The sequence below is a fragment of the Dunckerocampus dactyliophorus genome, chromosome 10 (assembly GCF_027744805.1).
Source record: "Dunckerocampus dactyliophorus isolate RoL2022-P2 chromosome 10, RoL_Ddac_1.1, whole genome shotgun sequence".
Classification (NCBI taxonomy): domain Eukaryota; kingdom Metazoa; phylum Chordata; class Actinopteri; order Syngnathiformes; family Syngnathidae; genus Dunckerocampus; species Dunckerocampus dactyliophorus.
Genome location: NC_072828.1, coordinates 6,238,542 through 6,263,168, shown reverse-complemented (window position 1 = coordinate 6,263,168; position 24,627 = coordinate 6,238,542). Strand labels below are relative to the sequence as shown.

The following is a 24,627-nucleotide window of genomic DNA, read 5'->3' as shown; positions in this document are numbered from 1 at the left end:
AGGTGTGCCCTGTCAGGGTTACTTAGTGGAATTTCTTGCCTTATTAATGGGGTTGGGACCATCAGTTGTGTTGTGTGTGTCCAAAGGTTTGGCCTGCACTGCAGGCACTTGCATGCATTATTAGTACTATACAAAAAGAAAAGAGAGAATTAGTTATGTGCGCACAACATAACAATATGTAAGCGGAAGAATACGTAGTAGCACGAACATTTAGAGCTTGGAAATGGTTCCCAAAGTTACTGTTTAAACGACTAAAAAAAAAAGACGGACTACAACGCTGTCTGTACATTTAATTAATCACTAAATAACATTTTACTCACCGTACATACTTGAAATTTGATGGTAAGATATCCACTAAAGTGGCATCGCCAACTACTGGCCTGGCATGCTTATTACAGCCTTTTCACGCCTTTTGACGACTGGGGATTGGAGATGAATGCCACATTGACCCTTGGACAACTCTCAATGTAAGAAAAGCACTTTTTTAAAATCAAGACTCTCACGTTTACATGCAGTCAATATTCGGGTTAAGGTCAGTATTCCGGTTTCTGAAACATTCCGAATAACCTGTTTACATGCGCAACGGGAAAAAAAACAAAAAACGCACGGACAACGTCTCCACGCACGCAAAACATCAATGCGCAATGTGCAGAATTTCCGCTTCTTTTTCCTGTTTCCAAAAACAACACCGGCACGGCGGATAATGAACGCCTTTGCTTGTGATTTAGTGCTGGTACTGACCCAACACCAGTACTTGACACTGTTCCGTCTCACTTTCTTCATTCATGGAAGGCGAGAACGTGAAAAAATAGGAAATGGAGCCGGAGCTGTGCCACCCACATCCATGCTACATATCCCCAGAGCCCCCCGGACACTTTTGAAGATGCGTTCGTACAAAAACTAACTGCTTGTTCACCTTCTGATAGATTTCGCTTTTGCAGTACTTTCTACCATCAATAAAAGACATAATGTTCCTGTCTTTCACCACACTAACGAGGTGGCTTGTTTCCCCCTTTTGCATGTCGTCATGTTTAGAAGTAGTACCTGCCAAAGACACAACATTCATTTCGAATAGAACATGCGCAGAACACAAATTAATGTTCCTTTTGATCAGGATATCCCAATATGCGTTTACATGACCTGACTTTCGGGTTAGAAAAGGAGTAACCCGGGGTTTTTAAAAACTGGAATATGAGCATATTCCGTTTTTTCAAAAGAGTTATTGGTGTTTATTGGTGTGCAACCAGGTTATTGCTAATATTCCGGTTATGATACTGTTATTTGACAGCATGTAGACATAGCCTCTGATTCACTTGGGGAGATCTTAGTTTGCATGTATAACTCTCTAGACCCGTAAAGATACGACAACTTGTCTTTTTCAGACTTGTTATCGGAAGAAAAACCCCAGTAACGCCAATTGTGGTTCATGGTGTCTTTCAGTACTTGGCTGCAACCAGCAGAGGCGCTGTTGATTCCATCTGTGCCAGCATGCTGACTGCTACACTATTGCTATGTAGCATTTATTGTTGAATTCTTAAAATCATCAAAAAAAAAACAAAAAAAAGGTAAAAATGTCTTCAGTGGTTTTAGAAGGACAGACAGCAGGGGAAAAAAATGGCAGTATGTGTTATGCTAAGGTGGTGCTTTCCTAGCACGAAGCACTTCCTTCTCTGCACACATGCCTTTTGCATGGCGGCGCTTGACTGACATTTGAGATTACGGCTCTCAAATGTCAGTCAGCAACTGCCGGCGTCTGTCAACTTGACAACGAGAGCGGGACGTGGGCCTTGCCCTCTGAACGTCCCGACCATCACAACACAGCCCCAACAACGTGCAAATGCAGTATATCAAAGCAGGATGTATCACATATTATGTCATCGTACCCCACTTCCCAATAGATTTTGATGCACTGTGGCAAATAGCAGAAGAGTACAGTGCATCCCCGCATATTTCTGATTCAGCATTCACGTCCTCATAAATTTGCGGATTTTTGGTCCAAACCATTTGTGCTTTTTTGACATTGAGGCTGTCTGATTTCGGATCAGCAGTTGTTATAACAGTAACAACGGGCATACGGGCATACGATTCTTTGGCTGTACGATTTGTGCCATTCCCCAAATTGCTCCGTTTTTTTTTTCTTGTGGAGAACGTAGTTGTGCTGACCATGAAGGAGTAAGATCTCCGCGCACCCAACGTACAACCTGTAAGTCGAAGGTGCGTACCACGCACTCGCTGCCTCGCTATATCGTGTGTTTTCAAAAATTAATTTATTAATAAATGATCAGTGTTTCGTGGTCGAATATGGCCTGTTATTAGTAAAAAATATGCATATTTAAGCAAACTCTACTTATTCTTGGCCTAAATTAAGCACTTTCAAGCATAAAAATGGCAAAATGATCGAACTAAATGAACTTGGGGAGGGTGAGGTGTTTGGGGACTCAGAAAACCAGTCACTATCTGGTGTGACCGCCATTTGCGTCATGCAGTGCAGCACATCTCCTTTGCATAGAGTTGATCAGATTGTCGATTGTGGCCTGTGGAATGTTGGTCCACTCCTCTTCAATGGCTGTGCGAAGTTGCTGGATATTGGCGGGAACTGGTACATGCTCTCGTATACGCCGATCCAGACCATCCCAAACATGCTCAAGGGGTGACATGTCCGGTGAATATGCTGGCCATGCAAGAACTGGGACGTTTTCAGCTTCCAAGAACTGTGTACAGATCCTTGCAACATGGGGCTGTGCATTATCCTGCTGCAACATGAGGTGATGGATGTACTGCCAAATTCTCTGAAACGCCTTTGGAGACGGCTTATGGTAGAGAAAAGAACATTCAATACACGAGCAACAGCTCTGGTTGACATTCCTGCTGTCAGCATGCCAATGGCACGCTCCCTCAAATCTTGCGACATCTGTGGCATTGTGCTGTGTGATGAAACTGCACATTTCAGAGTGGCCTTTTATTATGGGCAGCCTAAGGCACACCTGTGCACTAATCATGGTGTCTAATCAGCATCTTGATATGGCACACCTGTGAGGTGGGACGAATTATCTCAGCAAAGGAAAAGTGCTCACCATCACAGATTTAGAGAGATTTGTGAACAATATTTGAGAGAAATGGTGATATTGTGTATGTGGAAAAAGTTTTACATCTTTGAGTTCATCTCATAAAAAATGGGAGCAAAAACACAACAATGTTGCGTTTATATTTGTGTTGAGTGTATACTGGGTAATACGAGTGTAACGTGCGAGTCTGTTACGGTACTCATGTCGAGTATGTCTTATTTTCCCTGATTATCCCTTATTATTCCCTTATTAAAGGTTACTATAGGAGTGTTATTTCATGCCTTGAGGGCCCTAATAATGTTAAAAACTTTATTTAGAAGATTGGAAACAGGTCTTGTATGCCATAACTATGAAAATATTTAATTTATTAATATTGAATCCTACTTGGCGGAAATTCACTTATCGAGGTCGTGGACCCAATTAACCGCAACAAACGAGGGCTTACTGGATTTGATGAACAATTGTGGCTAATTCAGACCACATGTCACCCATTATAATGTTATTTGCAGAAATCAGCTAAGATGTTTTCACATAATATTGCCAAATAACAATCTAAAAAATAAAAAAAAAAAGATTCTTGTGGTTGTACTTTTTAGTGCCACTGCATCCTACTGGGAGCTGTTTCTAACATTTTGGTTGCCATGTTTAGCTACAATTATTAAATGTCGCCGTGTTGAGGGATTTGGCCTTACAGTCGGGTTGATGGTGTTGGTGTAGCAGACATGTTTAGAAGAGTGGTTCAAACAAGAGCGACAGGGCCTCAGGTTTGTTTCTTCTCGGCGGGACACGGCGCTGTCACGGGCATCAGGTGAGGGGACGCAGCGAGACCGCCGCCCCCTCGCCCTTCTCCGGCTCCCATCCACTCGTCACCTAATCGCTCATGACACGATGCCAGCGCCAGGGTGGATGGTACACACGGCAGATGTGGCAGTCGGTCACTGATCGGCTCCCGAACTCAGATATCTGTGTCTTGATGCATCAGGACGCACGCGACAGTGGACCATACACAACATGGACGTCCACTTTAGAACCATTTGGACTTTTTCCAATACTGCTTTTACAAACTACATTTTACCCTATTGTACTTTTAACAAGTATCTCAGCAAGACACTTGTCATCTTGGAGTTGTGTTCTTACTAAGGATGTCCGATAATATCGGCCCACTGATATTATCGTCCCGATATTGGCCCACCTCCTTTGTGCTTTCCACGGGCTCTTGTGTTCTCTGACTTCCCTGAAGTCGGCCAGCTCCCCATGTTAGCATCTAGGACGCTAGCTGTTAGCCATTTCAGGTACCGAAAGCTTGAATCTCCACTTCCTTGCTAGCCGCTTGACTTTCATCTTAGCTCCGGCTCTGACTCCTGCCTCGATATCAGTGGGTAGACAGGCAGTCATAGCGATGCGGGACGTCGCTCTCATGACACGTAAAAAAGGGCTTGAATAAACAAACAGACCTGCTTAAAAGGCAGCCACTCGTGGCGGCGGTGTTAATTCCATGACAGGAGATATGTTACGCATATTACCTTAATCCCTCAATCACAAAATAAAACAACCAAGGCATGACATGAGAGATAAGAAAAATAAGAAAATAGAATAAGTATAAATAATTAAAGTACGGAACAGATCACGTCAAATTTGTAGTGCAATATAAATAATAAATAATAATAATACATAGTAATAACAATACATAATACGGTAATAAGTCCAGTCCTGTTACACATATTGAAATCTGTTGACATCACAATCGGAAATTGAGAGTTGGACAATATCGGCATATCGGTTAGCGGCAAAAAAGCCAATATCGGACATCCCTAGTTCTTACCATGTTATAACATCTGCCATCTGCATGTCACAGTACACAAAAATTATTTTGTGTTGCGACGTTTGATGTTGCGACATTCCGTGTTACGCCATTTTGTGGTTACAATGTTTTTGTGGTTATGGCGTTTTAAGTTGGAGTGTTCTGTGTTTCATGTGACGTTTCATGTTGCAAAATTCTGTGTTTTGTGGTTAGATTTTGTGTTATGGCGTATTGTGTTACGGCGTATTGTGTTACGGCGTTTCATGCTACGACCTTTCTGGTTGCAACATTTTGTGTTTTACATTGTAGTGTTGTGATGTTTCATGTTACGACGTTTTGGGGTTATGGCGTTTTGTGTTTGGGGCGTTCTGTGTTGTAACATTTCATGTTGCAAAATTATGTTACCCTATTTTGTGGTTACATATTGTGTTCCAGTGTTTTGTGTTCCAACGTTTCATGTTGCAACATTCCGTGTTGCTCCGTTTTGTGGTTATGTTTCATGTTACAGTGGTACGTGTTGCGAGATTTCGTGTTGCGCCATTTTGCAGTTACAATGTTTTTGTGGTTATGCCGTTTTGTGTTGGAGTGTTCTGTGTTGTGACTGTTACGTCATTTTGTGGTCACATTTCGTGTTAAAGCGTTTTGTGTTACGGTGTTTTGTGTTACGACCCTTCTTTTTGAGCATTTTATTTTATTTTATTATGTTTTATTGTTGTGACGTTTCATGTTGCGACATTCCGTGTTACGCTGTTTTGTGGTTATGTGTCATGTTACAGTGTTATGTGTTGCAACATTTTGTGTTACGCCGTTTTGTGGTTACAATGTTTGTGTGGTTATGGCCTTTTGAGATGGAGTATTCTGTGTTGTGACGTTTCATGTTGCAAAATTATGTGTTTTGTGGTTACATTTGTGTCACGGCGTTTCATGCTACGACCTTTCTAGTTGCAACATTTTGTGTTTTACGTTGTAGTGTTGTGATGTTTCATGTTGCCACGTTTTGTGGTTATGACATTTCGTGTTACATTATATCACGTTGTGCCATTTCGTGTTGCTCCGTTTTATGTTGCGGGGTTTGGTGTTGCACCATTTCGTGTTACATTGTTTTGTGTTACCTTTGTTGTTGTGGCATTTTGTGTTGCAGTATTTCATTGTGACATTCCGTGTTACGGCGTATTGAGTTCACATTTCGTGTTACTGTGTCTTGTGTTTCTTGTTATGACATTTCGTGTTGCGGTATTTTGTAGGGTGACATTCCGTGATACGCCATTTTGTGTTTGTTTTGTGTTGCAGTGTTTTGTGTTGCGACATTTTGTGCTATGCTGTTTTGTAGTTATGGTGTTTCGTGTTGGTGTTTTGTGTTGTTTTTGGATGGGCCTCCCTTGCAGGTTGTACGCGCTGTAAGGGTTCCTAATAAAGTGGCCTTTTTCGTGAGACGGCTTATGGTAGAGAAAAGAACATTCAATACACGAGCAACAGCTCTGGTTGACATTCCATTCAGCATGCCAATTGCACGCTCCCTCAAATCTTGCCACATCTGTGGCTATGTGCTGTGTGATAAAACTGCACATTTCAGAGTGGCCTTTTATTGTGGACAGCCTAAGGTTCCTAATAAAGTGGCCTTTTCCAACTTTGTTCGCCAGTTACATCACCACTGTTATGCAGAATGTTACAAACTGTAAATAGCACACTCGCGCTCATCGAGACCTTTCCAGTGATGTAACATGGGGGTTCTTGGCACGGTTTGTCCCGCATAGTTGAGCAGACGAAAGAAGAAAAGAAATAGAAAGAAGAAAGAAATATCAGGATGGCAGACCCACAATAAAAGCCAAAGCACTGTAAACCTTTCCATTTCAATAATAAGACCACTACACTGCTAAGTTATTATTGTCGCTTTCATGAGGACCAGCGACGTGGCAGTTATGTGTACTGTTAAAACAAATACTGTGATTCGCGAGTGTCTGTGAATGTGACACGAGTCCTAACTGCGTGTGGCTTCGTGCAGAGAAGACAGTTGAGTTTGCTGCTGTTGTTTTGGCTCAGGTATTTTTATCCTTAATGACAGTTGCGAGAGGCAAGCGATTGAGCTAGTTCTCCAGCGAGTCTGGTTTTGACAGACCAAAATGAAGTTTTTAATGTATTCATGGGAGCGTGTACACAACCAAGTATACTCCAGTTGGCTGTATAATACTGTCCCTTGACACTGGCATGGTTGCTGACATTATGAAGGGTGTACATCAGACAGGTTGGATGCGTTACTTTTGCTTTCGAGTGTCCCGTCTTCTAACGACGTCCATCCCGGTTGTGTGAGCTTGGTCCTTTTGTGCTCACAGCCGGGAACATCCGTCGGAGCTTCAATGAAAGTCCGCTTGAGAGTCCCGGGGGTTGAAGGCAAACAAACGTTTGAACTGGGACCGATGTCGCTAAAAGTCCGCGTCTGTGTTGTATAGCTCGATGGTTTCTATTGTCGCTCAGTGGGAAGTGCGGCGCCATCACAAAGACGAGCGGGGGGGAGCAATTTTGCTCTTATTCAAGTGGAAAATAGTCTTTGGCGCTGTCACAAAAGAGTCCCCAAACAGGGCGCTTTAAACTCTTGCCAGTGCGTTGCTGCGGGCTGTCAAAGAGCGGATCAGGTAGAAATGAAGCTTAAAGTCAAAAGTCTGTTTCTGGTAATCGCAGCATTTGCCTCCCTGCTCCTACGTGCTTTTGATGTGGAGCTGACATTAACGGTGGCAGATCTCGCCTCTTTCAAGCTTAATTGGAGGAAACATCCACAAAAATGCTCCTTTGTGGCGTTCGAGGCCTTAATTCACCTGCATTGAAGAGCACTTTGTTTTATTTAAAAGATTGGGGGGTGGGGGGTGTATTTAACCACTTTTACTAATGCTTCACAATGTGATACTGTCTTGTACACTAGCAGTCATGAGAAAGTGTCTCTAAACATCTATGTAATCTATGAAATTGAGACGAGAGCCAGGCGGATGAGATTTTTGGGGCCGATATCGATATTGGATGCATTCGATATATTGGCCGATTTATGAAATAACATCATTGATATACACAGGATATATACGGTACATGAACATGCATTCTTATAATACCCAAAATATGATTCAACACAAAAAAGCAGAAGACGACTAAATAAATGGCAAACGGTCTTCCACCTGTATAGCGCTTTTCCACCTCCAAGGTACTCAAAGCGCTCTGATACATTTACCTACTGATGATGCAGCATCGGGAGCAACTGGGGGTTCAGCATCTTGTCCAGGGATACTTCAATGTGACAACGGGAGGACGGAGGATCGAACCCGCAAACTTCAGGTTGAGAGACGACCACTCTACAACCTGAGTCATGCCGCCCCTCGAATAGAAATGAGGAACTTTAAATAGTAACAATGTCAACATAAGGACATGCCTCTTTGTGATTTACTTTTAGGTGTTGCCACAAATTAGTAGTGTTCTTTGCTTTGCTGGTGCTGGAGCCCTGGCTAACTTGCACACTGCACATGTTGCATCTAACGTAACACCTCCACACCTTACTCTTCCCCTCTGCTTGGCAAATGAAAATATATACATTTAGTGCATTTGATACTATAGTTGAGCATTTTAAAATGAAAACAAGTGGCTGCATTACATTCCTATTACCCAATATAGTAGACATAATAAGAGAAAATAGGACATATAAGACATAATATAGACTCACACGTTAGCATTGGGAGAGTTTCTTGTTCTTTTTTTCTTCCTGTTCTGTACAGTACTTCCTGCGTTGGCTATTGTCTCATCAATGTAAAATGACACCTAGTGACCAGTCCGGAATACTACATACCATCACAATCACTTTGAATGTGTCTTCCGAATGCCTTATATTTTATTTGACTTCATTTAGCCATTTTTAGGCTTGAAAGTGCGTAATTTAGGAAAAAAATTTTAAATTTACAAAGGCATGCATATTTGTTTACTAATAATAGGCCATATTCAACCATTCGAATCGCAAAATGGCGAGGGATATACACTATTGTGGCATAGCTGTCAACCCTCCCATTTTCACCGGGACAACTCCCATATTTTGCCCTTCTCTACTTTTTAATAGATTCTCCTATTTTAACTTTTGTGAAAACAAACATCCCCTCCGGAGCAGTTCAGCTTCCTCAAAATAAAAGCAGGGGAGTAAAATAACACCACACTAGTCAGTCGTTTGGCAAGACATTGCAAAAATGTACTGCGCCGGGGGGGCACTGGTGTAAATTCTTGTGGAAGATCAGGTTTTCCCTTATTTTCCCCTTTTTTTCCTGAATTAAAAAAAATATATATAACGTAAATGTTGACACTTATGCCTCTGAGTCGTATTTAAAGTTGGTGAAAAATAATCAACCAATTTGAGGAAAGAGAAAAACACATGCAACTGTTTTTCGTAGTTATTTGTATGTGTTTCTGTATGTATCCTCATATATGTCTACAGTACATACGCTCATAAAAAGTTTTTAAGGTTGGCACATCTGCTAAAGTGAAGAATTAGGATTTAGTAGTCCAACGTCTGACTGATTAAATGACACAATCGCTAACGACTCTTTTGGAATACCAAAAGACGTCGCGGTCAATCTGCATTGACTAATCCGATCTCAGATAAATTAGACGGATTTCCGGCGTTCAATCAGCTCCCAAATGTGGCAATTAGGAACACTTCAAAGGTCAGCGCCGATCCGGGCCCGTGTTGCCGTATTGAAAATCAAAGCGGGCGTAAAGATCCGGGCCTGGCGAAGGTCAGCGCGTAGAAAGTAAAAGAATCAAGTTCAGGACTCCAGAGGGTCTGCAAAGGACACAACCACCTGTGACGGGACCGCGGGCTCGTCTGCATACGCTGGCGGACGATTGGTTTGAGTAACGGGAGAAGTGAAGGAGATGTCATCTTCAGAGTTGTGTCATCCCTCTCGAGTTGGACCAGAATAGCAGCGTAAAGAAAAAGCTTCCATTTTGTTCTGTTGAGCCTCATATTATTCTTCTCTTTGCCCAATGCAAGGATTAGTCAGGGTTGTCCTTTCTTCCGCCGTTCATATAGAGCACACGAGGACATGAACGACCTTCTGGGGAGTGCACCGGGGGGGGGGGCTGATCCAGGGTCAGATATCTCAGAGGGAAGGCCATGCACTGCATGTAAATCACACTGAATGTGTGCTGCTTCGACCTTCATCCACCATTCATTAAAGCCCTGCTTGTTATTTTTGTGTGTGTGTGTGTGTGTAAGCCTTTGAAAGCTGCGAGCATCTAGTTAAGCAATGTGTTCTCGCATATGCTCTCTTGCTCTCAAACAGCACCACAAATAGACCACAGGTGACGTTCATCGGCGAGGTGGAAACGCATGCGAGGACTCTTCTTAACGACCTCACTCAGCCTGAATCACAACTCCCTTTCCTTTTTTTTTTTTTCCTGGCCCCCAGAGCGCCGCCCCGGTGGCCCACCCCGAGGATGAGCTGGAGCGCCTGACCAAAAAGATGCTCTTTGACATGGACAACCCTCCGTCAGAGGAATACTTTGGTAAGGCGAAGAGGCTTTAATGAGCACAAGCATGGCGGTTGAATGTGTTAAATGTTGTACGTTTGACTAAAAGGAGATCATGACAAGCCGGTTAATGTACATAGAACACACCAGAACTGCTTGTTCAGCCAAACACGCCTAGCATGCGGGTTATAATACAGGCTTTGCTACACATCCAATAACAGATCTCTGCCAACTATAGGTCAGCTACAGACTTGGGAGGTCTACGTTTGATCGTTTATTTTGTCTTCAGCAAATAGGCTAACCTAGCATGATGTTAAAATGTAATGTTAGCACTTTAGCACACATAGCTATGCTAGCGTTGATAGCGTTTGTGTCCTCCTGTCCCACTCCTTGTTGTACGTGATATATGGCATCTATTACATTGGACAAGTGCAGTGTTACTGTGTATAAGTGCAAAGTGGATCAATTACACTTTCTGAAAAAGCAGGCTTCACTACACTCCTGAACATGCGGGTTAGAAAAAAAGCAGGCTTTGCTACACATCTTAAAACAGATCTCTGCAAACTACAGTATAGGTCAGCTACAGACTTGGGAGGTGTCAGTTTGATCACTTAGTTTGTCTTCAGCAGATAGGCTAACCTAGCATGACATTAAAATGTAATGTTAGCACTTAAGCTCACATATTTATGCTAGTGTTACTAAAGTTCATGTCCTCCTGTCCCACCCCTTAATGTTAGATTGTTGTATGTGATCTATGGCATCTATTACAGAGTTTCAGTGTACAAGAAGTGTCAAATGTGGACATTTTCTGAAAAAGCAGGCTTCACTACACATCAACTATCCCTTAGTCTGCTACTGACGTCGGAGCTGTAAGTTTGATCATTTAGTTTGTCCAGTGAATAGGCCAACCTAGCATGACGGTAAGATGTCAGTGTAATGTAAGCACTTTAGCTCACATAGCTATGCTAGTGTCACTAATGTTTGTGTCCCACTTCTTGATGTTACCTGTTTTATGTGATATAGGGCATGTATCACGTTGTGCAGAGTTACAGTGAGTACACTTTCTGAAAATGCAGGCTTCACTACACTTCCCAAAATGCAGCCCAGAGCCCTGCCAACTATTGGTCAGTCAGCTACAGACGTGGGGGACAGGGGCGTCACAAGATCTCGTGTCATAAGATCTCGCTAGATTAAAACATGACAAGATTTCTTCACAAAAAAAAATGTCTCGTGGGCACTAGGCCTGGGGCGATAATAAATAAATGAATGACACAAAAATGAAAATGAAATGGTAGACCCCATCTCGTTTACTGTCTCGTCTCGTGATGCTGGTGTCTTGTAACACCCCTAGTGGGAGATGGAAGTTTGATCATTTTTTGTAACCTAGTATGATTTTAAATTGTAATGTTAGCACTTGTTAGCTCACATTACCATGCTAGTGTTGCTAGTGTTTGCGTCCTCCTGTCCCACTCCTTAATGTTAAGGCTGGTGTTGCTAATGTTTAACTTAATTCATGATTGGGATTTGTAGATATGATAAATATCAGAGGTGTATATATGTGAAAGTTTTGGCTGAATTCCCAACGTTGGAGGTGCAAACAGTGTTTATTCACGAGCTAGCCAAGCGTCATATCTTTGAAGCTCGCTGACTGAAGACCGGTGACGTACGTTGAGAATGTGTGTGACATCTGGTTCCAACTCGGATATTTTGTGTGACTTTATAGGCTGATTTAACAATAATGTTTACAATGAAACAAAGCAGGCTTCGCTACATATCTTAAAATAAAATCTGGAACTTTGCCAACTATTCATCAGTAAGACGGAGATGTGGGAGCTGTGAGTTTGATCTTTTAGTCTTTCTTCTGCGCATATGTGAACTTAGCATAATGTTAAAGTGTAATGTTGGCGCTGTAGCATCACATACTCTAGCTCTGCTACTTGTAGTGTTGCTAACATTTGCTGTCCTCCTTTCACCCCTCCTGAGTGTTTTAACTCTCATTTTGTGTAAATAAAAACACAACCACCAGGATTACATGTGAGTACTATTTCTCAAAATGTCAAAAGGAGGATTTTCTGTATTTATATTTCATAGATATCTTCTGCTTCTTCAATCCCCTTGGCCTGGTGTGGTCTCCCGTGCTCGTGTGGTGGCTCGCTGCCACGGTGGGCGCCAGGCGGTGGCGTGGAGGTGTTTTATTATTATCATCATCGCGGCGAGGATGTGTATTTAACTGCTGCTTGGGGGTATTCAGCTGTTTGAGGCTTTAATTGGTTCACATGAGATGCGGGTCAAAAGTATCTGGCTGGCTTAGGCAAGGTGGCGTCCTCTTGAACCTCGCCGGCCTGTTTTTTTTATGCTCAACGCGGCCACGGCCAACGTCTGCCGCTGAGTGATGGTGGGTGAAACGAGGACGTGACCGTTGACTAACGGGTCGCATGTGAGCTGAGGTAGAGCTAGCGTTTGTTTGCAAGCAAGTACGAGGGGGAGGAGCTGGGAAGTTGAGAAGTTTCTAACCTGGGATTCAAGTATTTAGTGTCAGACGTGGCAAATAGTGTATTGGAAGTGGGTTAGCCTTGATGCTGGAATGTAAACCTTTTAAAAGGGCTTTTAGTAAGCTCTACTGGGAACACGTGTGTGTAGCTTTAAATGCTAATAAGCCATGTTTATCTGCAACAGAGTGTGTGTCTCCAACGAGCGCTATTTACTATGTACTTTGTACACTTTTGACATATACACTGTAAAGCAGGGGTATCCAAAGTGTGGCCCGGGTGTCTGCTGCATTTTTTTTTTTAGTAGCACACGGCACAGACTAAAAATGTAACTTAACAAAAAAAAAAAAAAAAAAAAACATTTATCAACAGCAAAAATGGAAACACCTGCTGTAATTTTACAAGAATAAAGTCAAAATATTAAGAGAAAAAGGTTGTAATCTAACGGGAAAAAGTCAGATTACAAGAATAGCGTTTTAGCATATTGTAGAAATAGCAAAGAAAAAAATCCCCAAAATAATGAATGAAGTTGTAATTTTAGGTTACGGAAAAGTTATAATGTTACGACAAAGTCAAAATGTCTTGGGAATAAAGTCATAATTACAAGAAGAAAATAAATTCTATGATGAGGGTTTTTATACCCTTAAAACATATATAATAATTGTACAAAAATGATCCTGGCTACTTCACTTATCACGGCCTATTTTGGGAACCTAACCCCCGCAATAAAGGAGGGAACACTGTATTCTAATCAGAAAGAAAGTTACAATTTTAAGGCTGAATGCCAATTCTACCCCTTTGGCCTTCCCCTTCATGTTAACCCTGTGTCTTACCCCTTCCCCTGTCCCTTAAAACCTAGGCCAAGGGATGGAAGCCACCAAGAAATGGGACACCACTTGATTGTCATTACATCCCACCCTTCCCCGCTTGCTGGCTGTGACGTAGGCAGATGAGTTGTATTAGTATTCATAATACATGTTTGCTTCCATAAAGTAAGGTGCATATATTTCTACATTATTTCAATCTTATATAGCCTACACAACAACACCTTTTTTTTTTTTTTTAATAAAAGGCACACATTTTTACAAATTGTGACATTCATTGCACAACTGTAATAAATAACAGCTTACAAGCAGCACTGTAACATTTATAAAATTAGAAAATTATCAAATATGAAATAGAAATAGTAATATAACAAACTTAACCAACAAATGTAGAAACCTTATTAAGCATCATGTCAAGGTTTAAAAACCTCCCTGTTTTGGCCTCGCTCTCCTCCTGTCGTTGACGTTCTCTCTGATTGTTTTGTAACAAAGTCCAGAATTGCATTTTGGGCTGCTGTAATTTTACAAGATAAGTTGAAAATATTAAGTTTTATGAGAATAAACTCAAAGCATTATATGAAAAATAATGTAATTTTAATAGCATAGAGTTGAAATATTAAAAAGGTCGTAATGCAATGAAAAACAAAACAAAATTAATTCTAATTTTTTGGAAAATTAAGTTGGGGAAAAGTTTAATTATTATGGGAATAAAGTCATAATATTAGAGCAATAAGGGACGTTGATATCAGTACGAGGCTTTTTCACCTGTATCGCAAAGCAGAGATGCAGTTTTTTTCCTAAAATAATATACTGTATATACTGTATATTGTCTTAGCATATCCATGTGTTACTTCACAAAATATCAAAGTGTGAAAGTTACTTTCATTTTTCACTGTGTGGCCCTCGCTGGAAATAGTTTGCTAAATGCCCCTGATTTAAGTGATAATATTTGTAATTTTGTCAAATCGCTCCATTGTTTTTTGTTTTTTTTGGATTTGTTTGGTGGATTTGATGGAAATTATGTTAAAAAAAAAAAATTAAAAAAAGGCCGACCAGTCGCGCTGTTGACGCGATGCAGCGATTTTTTTTTTGGTGGTGCACGTCAAGCTCCACCGGTGGGTTACGCTTACGCCAGCACTGTGACACTGGAGCTTTACTCTGCACTTCTGCACTTGTCTGATGTAATAGATAGCATATATCATGTGATAGATACCATGAAAGAGCAGGACAGGAGGACACAAACAACACTAGCATAGCTATGTGAGCTAAAGTGCTAACATTACATTTGAACATCATGCTAGGTTAGCCTCGTCGCCGAAGAAAAACAAAGCAATCAAACGTACAGCACACACATCTGTTGCTCGCTGACTGATAGTTGGCAGACCTCCCTTTTATGATGTATAGCGAAGCCTTTAAATAAATTGACGTATTGGGCCTACAGTACATACACAGGGTGGGCTCATCTTGCTAGGGCCGTTTTTGCATTTAATTATATTTTTGATTTTTGGTATTTTAAGCCACGGTGGCCCCCAGATGCAGGTGGTAGAGGCCCATCCATTCTGATCCAAACAGGAAACAACACAAATTCCACTCGGCTTGGTTCTGTGTGAAAAGCATGGGCTGATGAATGGACTGTTTCGGCTCGGATGCTGTTATTTTGCGGGATTTCTGCGTCGACCGTGCTAGAAAGATAAGCTTGACTAAAGTCCGCCATGTTTCCCCAGTCCCAGAGTGTGAGACTTTACAAAGAACGTAACGACACATAAGCCTCCTCACTTTTTGGGGGTGGAGGGGAGTGTGATGGGTTGGTTGTGGAGCCCCTAAGGCGAGTAATTAACAAGATTAATCAAAGTGCGGCTGTGATCTGCCGCCAGTGGACCGAACTGCCGTCTTCCCTCACAAAGTTCCAGCGCTATCGCTAACGTCTTTGATGAAGCCGAATGAAGCCGAGACCCTTCCCACTGGTCCACAGGGGCTTCGTTGAATTGAATTAACGTTACACGCCGCCGCTCTGTGATGTCACGGGCAGCGCTGTATCGGAGCCGCTCAATTACTCGACGTAGTGCAATGACCAATCAGAGCGTTCGTCTCTCTGAGGACGCGTCAGGGGGGGAAAAAATGAAAATTGAAAGTAGATCATAGATACAGTAATCCCTCGTTTAACGCGGTTAATTGCTTCCAGACATGACCGTGATAAGTGAATTTCTGCATAGTAGGATTCCTTATTTAGAAATTGAATATTGTGGTAGTTAGAGCATAGAATACCTGTTTACAACCTTCTAAATACGCTTTTTAACATTATTAGAACCCTCTAGACATGAATAACACCCCTATAGTCACCATTACACTCTAATAAGAGAATATAAGCCATAAATGAGACTCGTGCTTCTGTGTGTTGCTGTAAATGTGTTCCGGTGTTGGACAGGAAGTGACTCCGGGGGTTCAGAGTTGAGATTTTGTTTGCTGTGGGCTAAAGCCACAACAGTAGCCCGTGTTGGGGTTTAAACCTGCAATGGAAGCCTGTTGTTCTGGCGAGCAAGTCTGGTGCTTGTGTGTGTCACCCAATATTACGGCAACATTACTGATACCTGGTGACCAGTGTAGAATACTACATATCATCACAAGGTCTTTCAATGCGTCTTCTGAATGCCTTATATTTGCATTTTGCTTCATTTAGCCATTTTTATGCCTAAAAATGTTTCATTTATGCAAAAAAAATCCATAAAATTAGCTTAAACATGCATATTTTTGAAATAATAATAGGCCATATTTCAACCACAACAGCAATGATTTATTAATATATTTTTGTAAAACAGTGAGAGTGACGCCGCAAAATCCGAAGCAGTGGCGAGAGATTAAATGTGTATGTGTATACACACACACACACACACACACACACACACACACACACATACTGTATATATATACAGTATATCTAATCTGTATAGTATATATTAGATATATATATATTAAATTAAATAATAAACAAATAAAATAATATATACACAAAATAAAATTAAATTGTCAATATATACATATGTTAAATTATAGTATATGTAAATATAATTATATATAAAATTAATAAAATTATTAAATAATACTATAATAAAATACTAATAATTCTGTACATAAATAATAAAAATAATAATGAAATGACAATCATTTTAAAAAGAATGTGAGCGGAAGATTTAAAGCCGCAGATTAGATGGCAGCAATCTCAACCAGCCTTTTCTACAAATGTCATCATCCGTCATCTTTAATCCACTTAGGTTGTGCGTAGGTGTGTTCGTACGCATGTGCGCCTCGCAAATCTAATAAGACACGGCGACAAATTCCCGGGCATTCGTGTGCGCGGCGGCAACGTAACAATATGTTGTCGCCGCTACTTGGCTGTCAAGCAAAAGCAGGACATCAAGTTGAATAATTGAAAAGGAAGAGAGGCTCCCTGCATTATTTACAATTAGTGATGAGGTCGTCTTTTTTTTTTTGTTTGTTTGTTTCGTTTTGTTTAATGCCGAAATGACAAGTGGAGCTCTTCCTTCATGTTCTCCCACTTTACTGTATGGTTGAATGCAATTTTAATATCCAATCAATATTTATGCAAAGTGGCTTTCCGGAGAGATTTCTAATGTGATTTGATTTCAAAATTAGAGTTATTCATACCAGCGCCTTTTGTTTCACGTTGAGGAAAGTGTGGTGGTGGTGGTGGTGGTGGGAGGGGGGTGTGGTTGCCATTTCCGCTTCTTAATGTCAGCTGGAGGAGCCGTCATAATTCATGAGACACCTCGCATGAAATGTTGATGAGGAATCTTGGAAGACTTTCCTCCCCATCGCCGCCGTGCCGGCCAGAGCGAGATGATCATCTGAGGTAATTGGGTCAGTCGGAGAGAAGTTTCTGGGCTGCTTCAATGAACGTATTAATAACCCCCCCCCCAAATTGCCCCCTCCCACCAACAAACACACACACACACACACACACACTTTAGACAGCTTTGTGCATTGTCTGCTGCAGCTTATTTGCATATTAGTGAGGTCGCCCTCAGCAGCCTCTCAGGAGTTTGCTTTTAGATGTTCCTGCACATGTCAGAACCAGGAGCTGATGCTTTAAAAGGTGCACCCTGTACACACCCCCACCCCCACCACCACCACCACCACCACCACCCCTCACTCCACCATCTCCAACCGCCCTCAGCCCCTACCTGCCTCCTTTTTAACCTTTAAAGAGAAACCTTTCATTTTGTTGTCATTAATTTGATCCTTATCATGGCAGCCACAACTCCAACACGATACACGAGACTGTTATGAACTAACACTGTGGGTCAGATTGACTTGAAATGTCTCACACAGCGCAAAGACACCAGCTGTATCTTCAGCATGTTTAGCTCAATCGCCGCCAAATTTGGTGCACACCTTTAAAGGGCTGACAAGCAAATGTGTGTCAAATATGAGCCCGATTGGTTGGAAAACATGGACGCCATCAAGCAAAACGTTTCAGACAGAACAACTAATTGTCCAAAAGTCATTGAGCAATGGTTATACAACATGTTAACAACATCATTATTAACCCACTGACTGCCAGCCATGTTCACAGCAGAGAGCTCCATACTCTCTCATTTGGCCATTTTTGCTGAACTTTCAAGATCCACTGAATATTGAGTTTTAGGGCTACTTAAACATTGAAACTAGCTAAAGAAACTTAAGACTCTCTTCTTTCATCAGAAAAAAAGTTTGTTTCTAGCCTTTTTAGGTATTTGGATATTGGCGGTAGAACATAGGGTAGTTTCAGCAGAAACACCTGATTTTCACCAGAAAACAAGCTTTTTCTGCAGAGAAGCAAATTCAAGCAGAGTGACGGTGGGGTCACTGGATGTGGGGATGAATCCCTGCTGCTGACCAATCCAGACGGCAGCCACTCGTCAGAAGAATCAGGGCCGGGTTCTGAGTCACCCGACTGTGAACTGCTTCTGGTGTCGCGCCACATGGCTCAGTAACGCTAACCACTAGCTTGTTGCTTCAGCTGCCATTGTCAACTGCGTTTGTGTCTACGTCACCTACATCACCCATGTCACCTCTACCTTTCGCGATCGCGTCACTGTTAAAGGCAGATCCACCGCCAGACAAGCTCCGTGACAGTGTTAGCTGCCTGTATGTTTTGTCTCCACTAGATTTCTACATGTGTTTCGCTATTTTCCTCTCTCAACACACAATCCGTCTTCTTCATGGACAGTCTGTCGCTGCTGGTTGGAGGAAAAGAGAACTGTTGCCCCCTACTGGGACAGAAATACGGTCAAACTTGTCTATAGCGGCCACTAGAGGGAGTCTGCAAAAGTGGCCGCTATAGACAGGTGGCCTCTATAGACAGGTTGGTGTTCAGTTTGAATGTTGACCAGTAGTGGAAAAAAAAGAAAAAAAAAAGGGAAAAAATAATAATAATAATAATAATGTTGACCAGTAGAGGGCACTGTGGGACTGCGGATAAAAGTTGTACAGCACTACTAGGCTTGTTATTATCCACGACCCACAGAACAAAGCTGTGCTAGTAATGTCTTACGCTTGTTTTTAATATTTTACTTTTTATACGGCAGAGTGTCATTACAGCTTTAGTTCATCAGGAAGTGACGGGAAGTGACGGTGGGCGTCCCGAGCAGGAGAGCTAGGCTCAGTGCTAGCTGTGAGTTTGGAGAGAGTTGGGAAGTGTGTTTATGTTGGCGTGGATGTAAAGTCCTGCAGTGTTGTCCGCTGTTAATAAAGCCATTAAAGTGCATCGGCGACGTGAGTCTCTCCTTCCCCACAACAAGCGGCATTACAGTATTGACCAGTGCACACCAGGAAATAAACGGTGTCATTTCTTACAGGCATTGGCTGGACAGCTATGTAGTGGGGCTTGTTTAACCTTTGCCTTGTGGGCAAGCAGGAAGGAGAGACGATGCTGAGAGATGTGTGTGTTTTCTGAGCTGCTGTCTGGTGGCCGCGTTCAATAAATAAAGTTGGCAGAAGCAACAGGAGAAGTTTCCTTCTTTGCTTCGGAGCTGAATAACACTGACAAGTTAACAGACTAGTAGCGAACGGAAAAGAAAACAGCTTTTTTTGTGTCGAATACAGAAGATGAGGACTTTGATGGATTTGTGGATGAGAATTGATGAAAAATAACGTGAGTACATTCTAAAATACTTCAATTAAGTACAACCGAACTCAGTTTTGCTCCCGCTGCCGCATGCATGCTAGCGTATGTTTTATTTTTTTTTTATTGTAGCGTTGCTGGGAGCACGTCTTGTTCCCAGCCTAATTTGCGGTAATGTTTTGGTGCAAATGCTCTTAAAGTTACATGTTTGACCAGGAAATAGCAAGCTCAAAAGAAGAGGGCTTTTTTATGTGGAACAACTGACAGTTTGTGTGGATCTTGTGAATGATTGTGACTGAGCTAGGACTCAGTAATTAAAGTCTACACACGACGGCTTCATTGATTGAAAAACTAAACTTTTTCGTGCATGAAGCTTCTACTTGAGTTGGTAATTTGGCCGCTCTATGCGGTCAGATATTGACCAAGGGAGACAAAATGGGTGGCCGCTGGCCGCGTTAGACAGGTGACTGCTATACACAGGGTCTATAACGTAAATTTGCTGCGGGGGATTTTTCAGTGGCTGCTATAGGCAGGTGGCCGTTCTATAAAGGTGGCCGCTAAGACAGGTTTGACTGTACATTGCCTACAAGTCAGAAATTTACACACAAGATGAATAAGACTTTGATCTGTAAGCTTCCACAAAAAAACCCCAAAAGACGTCTATTGACGTCTTTGGCATTGAACGAGTTAAGGATCATGTTATCCTAATTCCTTGTCATGTATGTGCAAAAAAAATGTCCATTTCCTTTTCTATGTTTATCATCACACATTTTTCTTCCCTTATGTGGTGGCATCACATGCAAAAAACAGCAAAGAAAAAGCAAAACAGCTGAAAACTCCCGAGTTTTGTTTTGACTTTTGAAGCATGTTTATTGAAAACATGTAGTTTAGACTTAGTTTCCACAGTAATTGATATAGTTGAGCTTATATTTTATTATTATTATTATTATTATTTATTTTAAATATTATTTTTATTAATAATATTTTTTTATAATAAATATTATTTAATTTAATAGCATTGTGTGCTATTATTATTTAGCATTTTTTATCTTGTATATTATTTAATAGTATATAAGTTTGGCAATATTGTGACTGTAATCAGGACAATTGTTAATGTTGTTAGTATTATTATTATTATTATCGTTTGTCAGTAATAGTGGTGTCCATTGGTGGATCAAAGTCATTATAATAATGAAGATACAGTTGCAGGTCAATAAATTAGAATATCTTTGAAAAGTGCATTTATTTCAGTCGTGTCATTTAAAAAGTGAAACTCTTATACAGTGGTGCCTTGGTTAACGTCATTCCAGAAGATCTGGCTCGAACCAAAGCGGACTCTAACCAAAGCAAATGTTCCCATGGAAAATAATGTAATTTCAATTCATTCATGCCAGACAAAAATGTTCCCACAAAACACATTTTATAGACAATAATTTTACATGCACTAAATAATGCTAACATAATTACAAATGAATGGACAGCTGAACATTTAACATCACTTTTATGTAGTTTTGCAAAGAGGGAGGGAGATTATGCTTAGAGGGCAATCCCCTTTTTTTTTTTTTTAACTGTTTCTGCACTCATGCCACAAAAAAGTCTATGCAGAGATGTCTATTAAAGGCTTTTGACGATGACTATGGTCTTCTCTTTACGCCGTAAAATACTGAGCTCTTGCACCCTTGTCTCGGTAAGGTGCACCGCCTTTCTCTTGTGCAGTCAATGTGTTTGTTAGGTCGTGTATAAAGACATGAGAGATTTCATGTGATCCAAGATGGCGGCGTAAACAAACCAGACGGTATTTTGGACTAAACAAGTGGGCGAACACAAGCCAAGGCAAAATTTTACCAAAAATTTGGGTTGTTAACCGAAAATTGCGCTAACCGGGGCAGCAGACGGTACCACTGAGGTACCACTGTCTTGGAAATATCCACTATACACAGAAAGAAATATTTCAAGAATGTATTTTTTCATTTCTTAATCATTTTCATCGTCCTGTCCTCATAATCATCCCTAAATTCAGTCAGTAAACCTCCTGGTCTCATTGTCTGAACTGAACTCCTCAAGTGAAATAACTTTTGCACCATATTTTTATTTATTTAGATGTACTTTTATGCACACTTTAAAATAATCTTATAGTATGTACCTGTAGAATCATAAACAATTCACTAAACAAATGTTTTTGTCAGTCATGACACACTTAAACGTGTTTAAATATTGTGTGAAGTATTTGGAACAGTAGGTAAATGTGGATTTTAATAATAATGTGAATAATGCGACAAAGATAAAGCGGGATGACAAGTACCTTTTGTCAATTTGCACGACCCCCATGATATCATTTGTACTGCCTCCAAATCTTTAATCTGCTTAAAGGCCCTTTAGTTTAGAGAGCATGTTTCCTCTTTGACTCCTATTTAAGGATTTCCTCAATCACAGCATCGCCTCTTTGTCATGCTGTGCTCTGTGCGTGTGTATGTGTGTCTGTGTGCGTGTGTGTGTGTATGATGGTGCTGGAAGGAGGTCACCCAGCAGCCAGGGGCAGGGTCCATCAGTCTGGTGACATGCATCTCCTCTGCAGCATCAGTGTGGCACCTCCAGTGGATTAGAAAGTGTGGCTGCAAAAAGGCGGGATTAAACACGATGGACACGGGTCAGCCATATTTGTGCTCTTGGAAACCGGGGCCACTTCCCCCATGCCAAGCCTGTTACATTTAGTATTCTTACTTGATGGTGCTGACCTCTGCCAAGGCACAACAATTCTAAATTGGATCAGCACCGAATTGTCCATCTTTATAGATGCGGTTTCGGTTTGTCCGTGCTTCTCTCTTCATCATCATTGCTTTCTAGTTTTGTCAGCATACATGTGCCAGTGTGAAGCTCCTCTTGGCGGCGACTTCATTCTTTTAAGGCTTTTTTGTAGATTTTCTTTTTATGGGCCTTGGTTCACTTGAGGTGAACCCTCCACCCCCGTTTACTCCTTTTACAAAATAACAATATATAATAATATATAAACCATCTCTACTATGCTGTGCCATGCGTTTGTATAAGTGTTGCTTGGTCTCTCCAATGTAAGGGTCATTGGAGGGACCAAACAGGCCTTATACACGTCTGCAATTTGTTTAGCATTTTCACAAAAGTTTCTTAGAGTGAGACTTCTCTTGGCAGCAACAGAAGCCCGCTTCATTCTCCTACATTTTTTTGGGCAGCGGTTCATGTGAAGTGACCCCCGGCTTTGTTACTCTTTTACAAAATAACAAAAAAATATATTAACATGCTCTCCTATGTTGTGCCATATGTTAATATAAGTGCTGTGTGGTTTCTCCAATTACCTTTACATTGGAGAGACCAAACCCTAATACAATTGCAAACACAGTCTACAGTTTGTTTAACATTTTCACAGAAGGCCTTCCGTTTTTTTTGGTTCCTCCATCCTGATGTCTTCGTCATCGACGTCTGTTCGTCGTCCACTGCTTTCTATTTTATCAACGTCTGCTGTGTGCCAGCATGAGACTTCTGTTGGCAGCGACAGAGGCCGGCTTTGTTGTTTTTTATTACACTCCTGATCAAAACCAGTCGAAAAATTGCAAGAATTTGCATTTTGCACATTTGTATCTTAATGAGGTTTTAAGTAGCGCTACAATATGCAAAAACAAGAAGGGGGAGTGAGACAAAAAACATTCTGAAAAAGTAATTTATTGAAAACAACAATTAAACTGAAATAGGCTGTTTGTCACCTGGTCAAAAGTTTAAGACCACAGGCTTTAAAAGCCAAAATCTGCTCAAAATGTTCATTTTCTGTCAGGCATTCACACTGTCATGCCCTCCTGATGGCTAAAGCTAAGAAGCTTTCTCTTTTTCAACGTGGTCGGATTGTGGAGCTGCATAAGCAAGGCCTCTCACAGCGTGCCATTGCTGCTGAGGTTGGCCGCAGTAAATCAGTCATTCTACATTCTGCGTCCATGAAGGCACAGGGTGGTCTTCATTAAGGCCCTTACTGGTGCCGACTGCAGCGCAATAACCATCAGACGGCATCTGCGGGAAAAGGGTTTAAAAAAACAAAAAAGGAATTCAAAGACCTCGTCTCCTTCAACGCCACAAAACTGCCCGTTTAGACTTTGCCAGGGAGCATCAAACATGGGACATTGAAAGGTGGACAAAAGTTTTATTCTCTGATGAGAAAAAATGTAACCTTGACGGTCCAGATGGCTTTCAAGGTTACTGGCATGACAAGGAGATCCCACCTGAGATGTTTTCTACCCGGCACTGTGGAGGGGGGTCCATCATGGTCTGGGGTACTTTTTCATTCAGTGGAACACTGGAGCTTCAGGTGGTGCGGGGTCGTCAAACGGCGGCCGCTTACGTGCAGATGTTGCGGCGGGCATCCCTCATGACTGAGGGCCCTCGTCTGTGTGGTAACAGCTGGGTTTTTCAACAGGACAACGCTGCAGTTCACAATGCTGGCTTGACCAAGGACTTCTTCAGGGAGAATAACATCACTCTTTTGGACCATCCTGCATGTTCCCCTCATTTAAATCCCATAGAGAACATTTGGGGATGGATGGCAAGGGAAGTTTATCAAAATGGCCATCAGTTCCAGACAGTTGATGCCCTTGGTGAAGCCATCTTCACCACTTGGAGCAATGTTCCCACTAGCCTCCTGGAAACACTCACATCAAGCATGCCCAAACCCATTTTTTAAGTGATTAACAAGAACGGTGCAGCTACTCATTACTGAGTCCTACTGAGAACAATTTTTGTTCTGGTTTGGAGAGTTTTTTGTTCTTTTTTGAGCAATGGTCTTAAACTTTTGATCAGCTGATAAACAGCCTATTTCAGT

The 24,627-nt window shown here is 41.5% G+C and overlaps 1 protein-coding gene across 2 annotated transcripts in view; it reads left to right on the top strand.

Annotated features, from left to right (window-relative positions):
* lpp (LIM domain containing preferred translocation partner in lipoma) overlaps positions 1–24,627 on the top strand; it is a 219,919-nt gene that overhangs the window by 145,281 nt on the left and 50,011 nt on the right. For both annotated transcript variants that reach the window (XM_054788847.1, XM_054788845.1), the window contains exon 7: positions 10,299–10,395. In XM_054788847.1, coding sequence (XP_054644822.1) covers positions 10,299–10,395 — 97 coding nt within the window. The remainder of the gene's footprint in view (positions 1–10,298; positions 10,396–24,627) is intronic.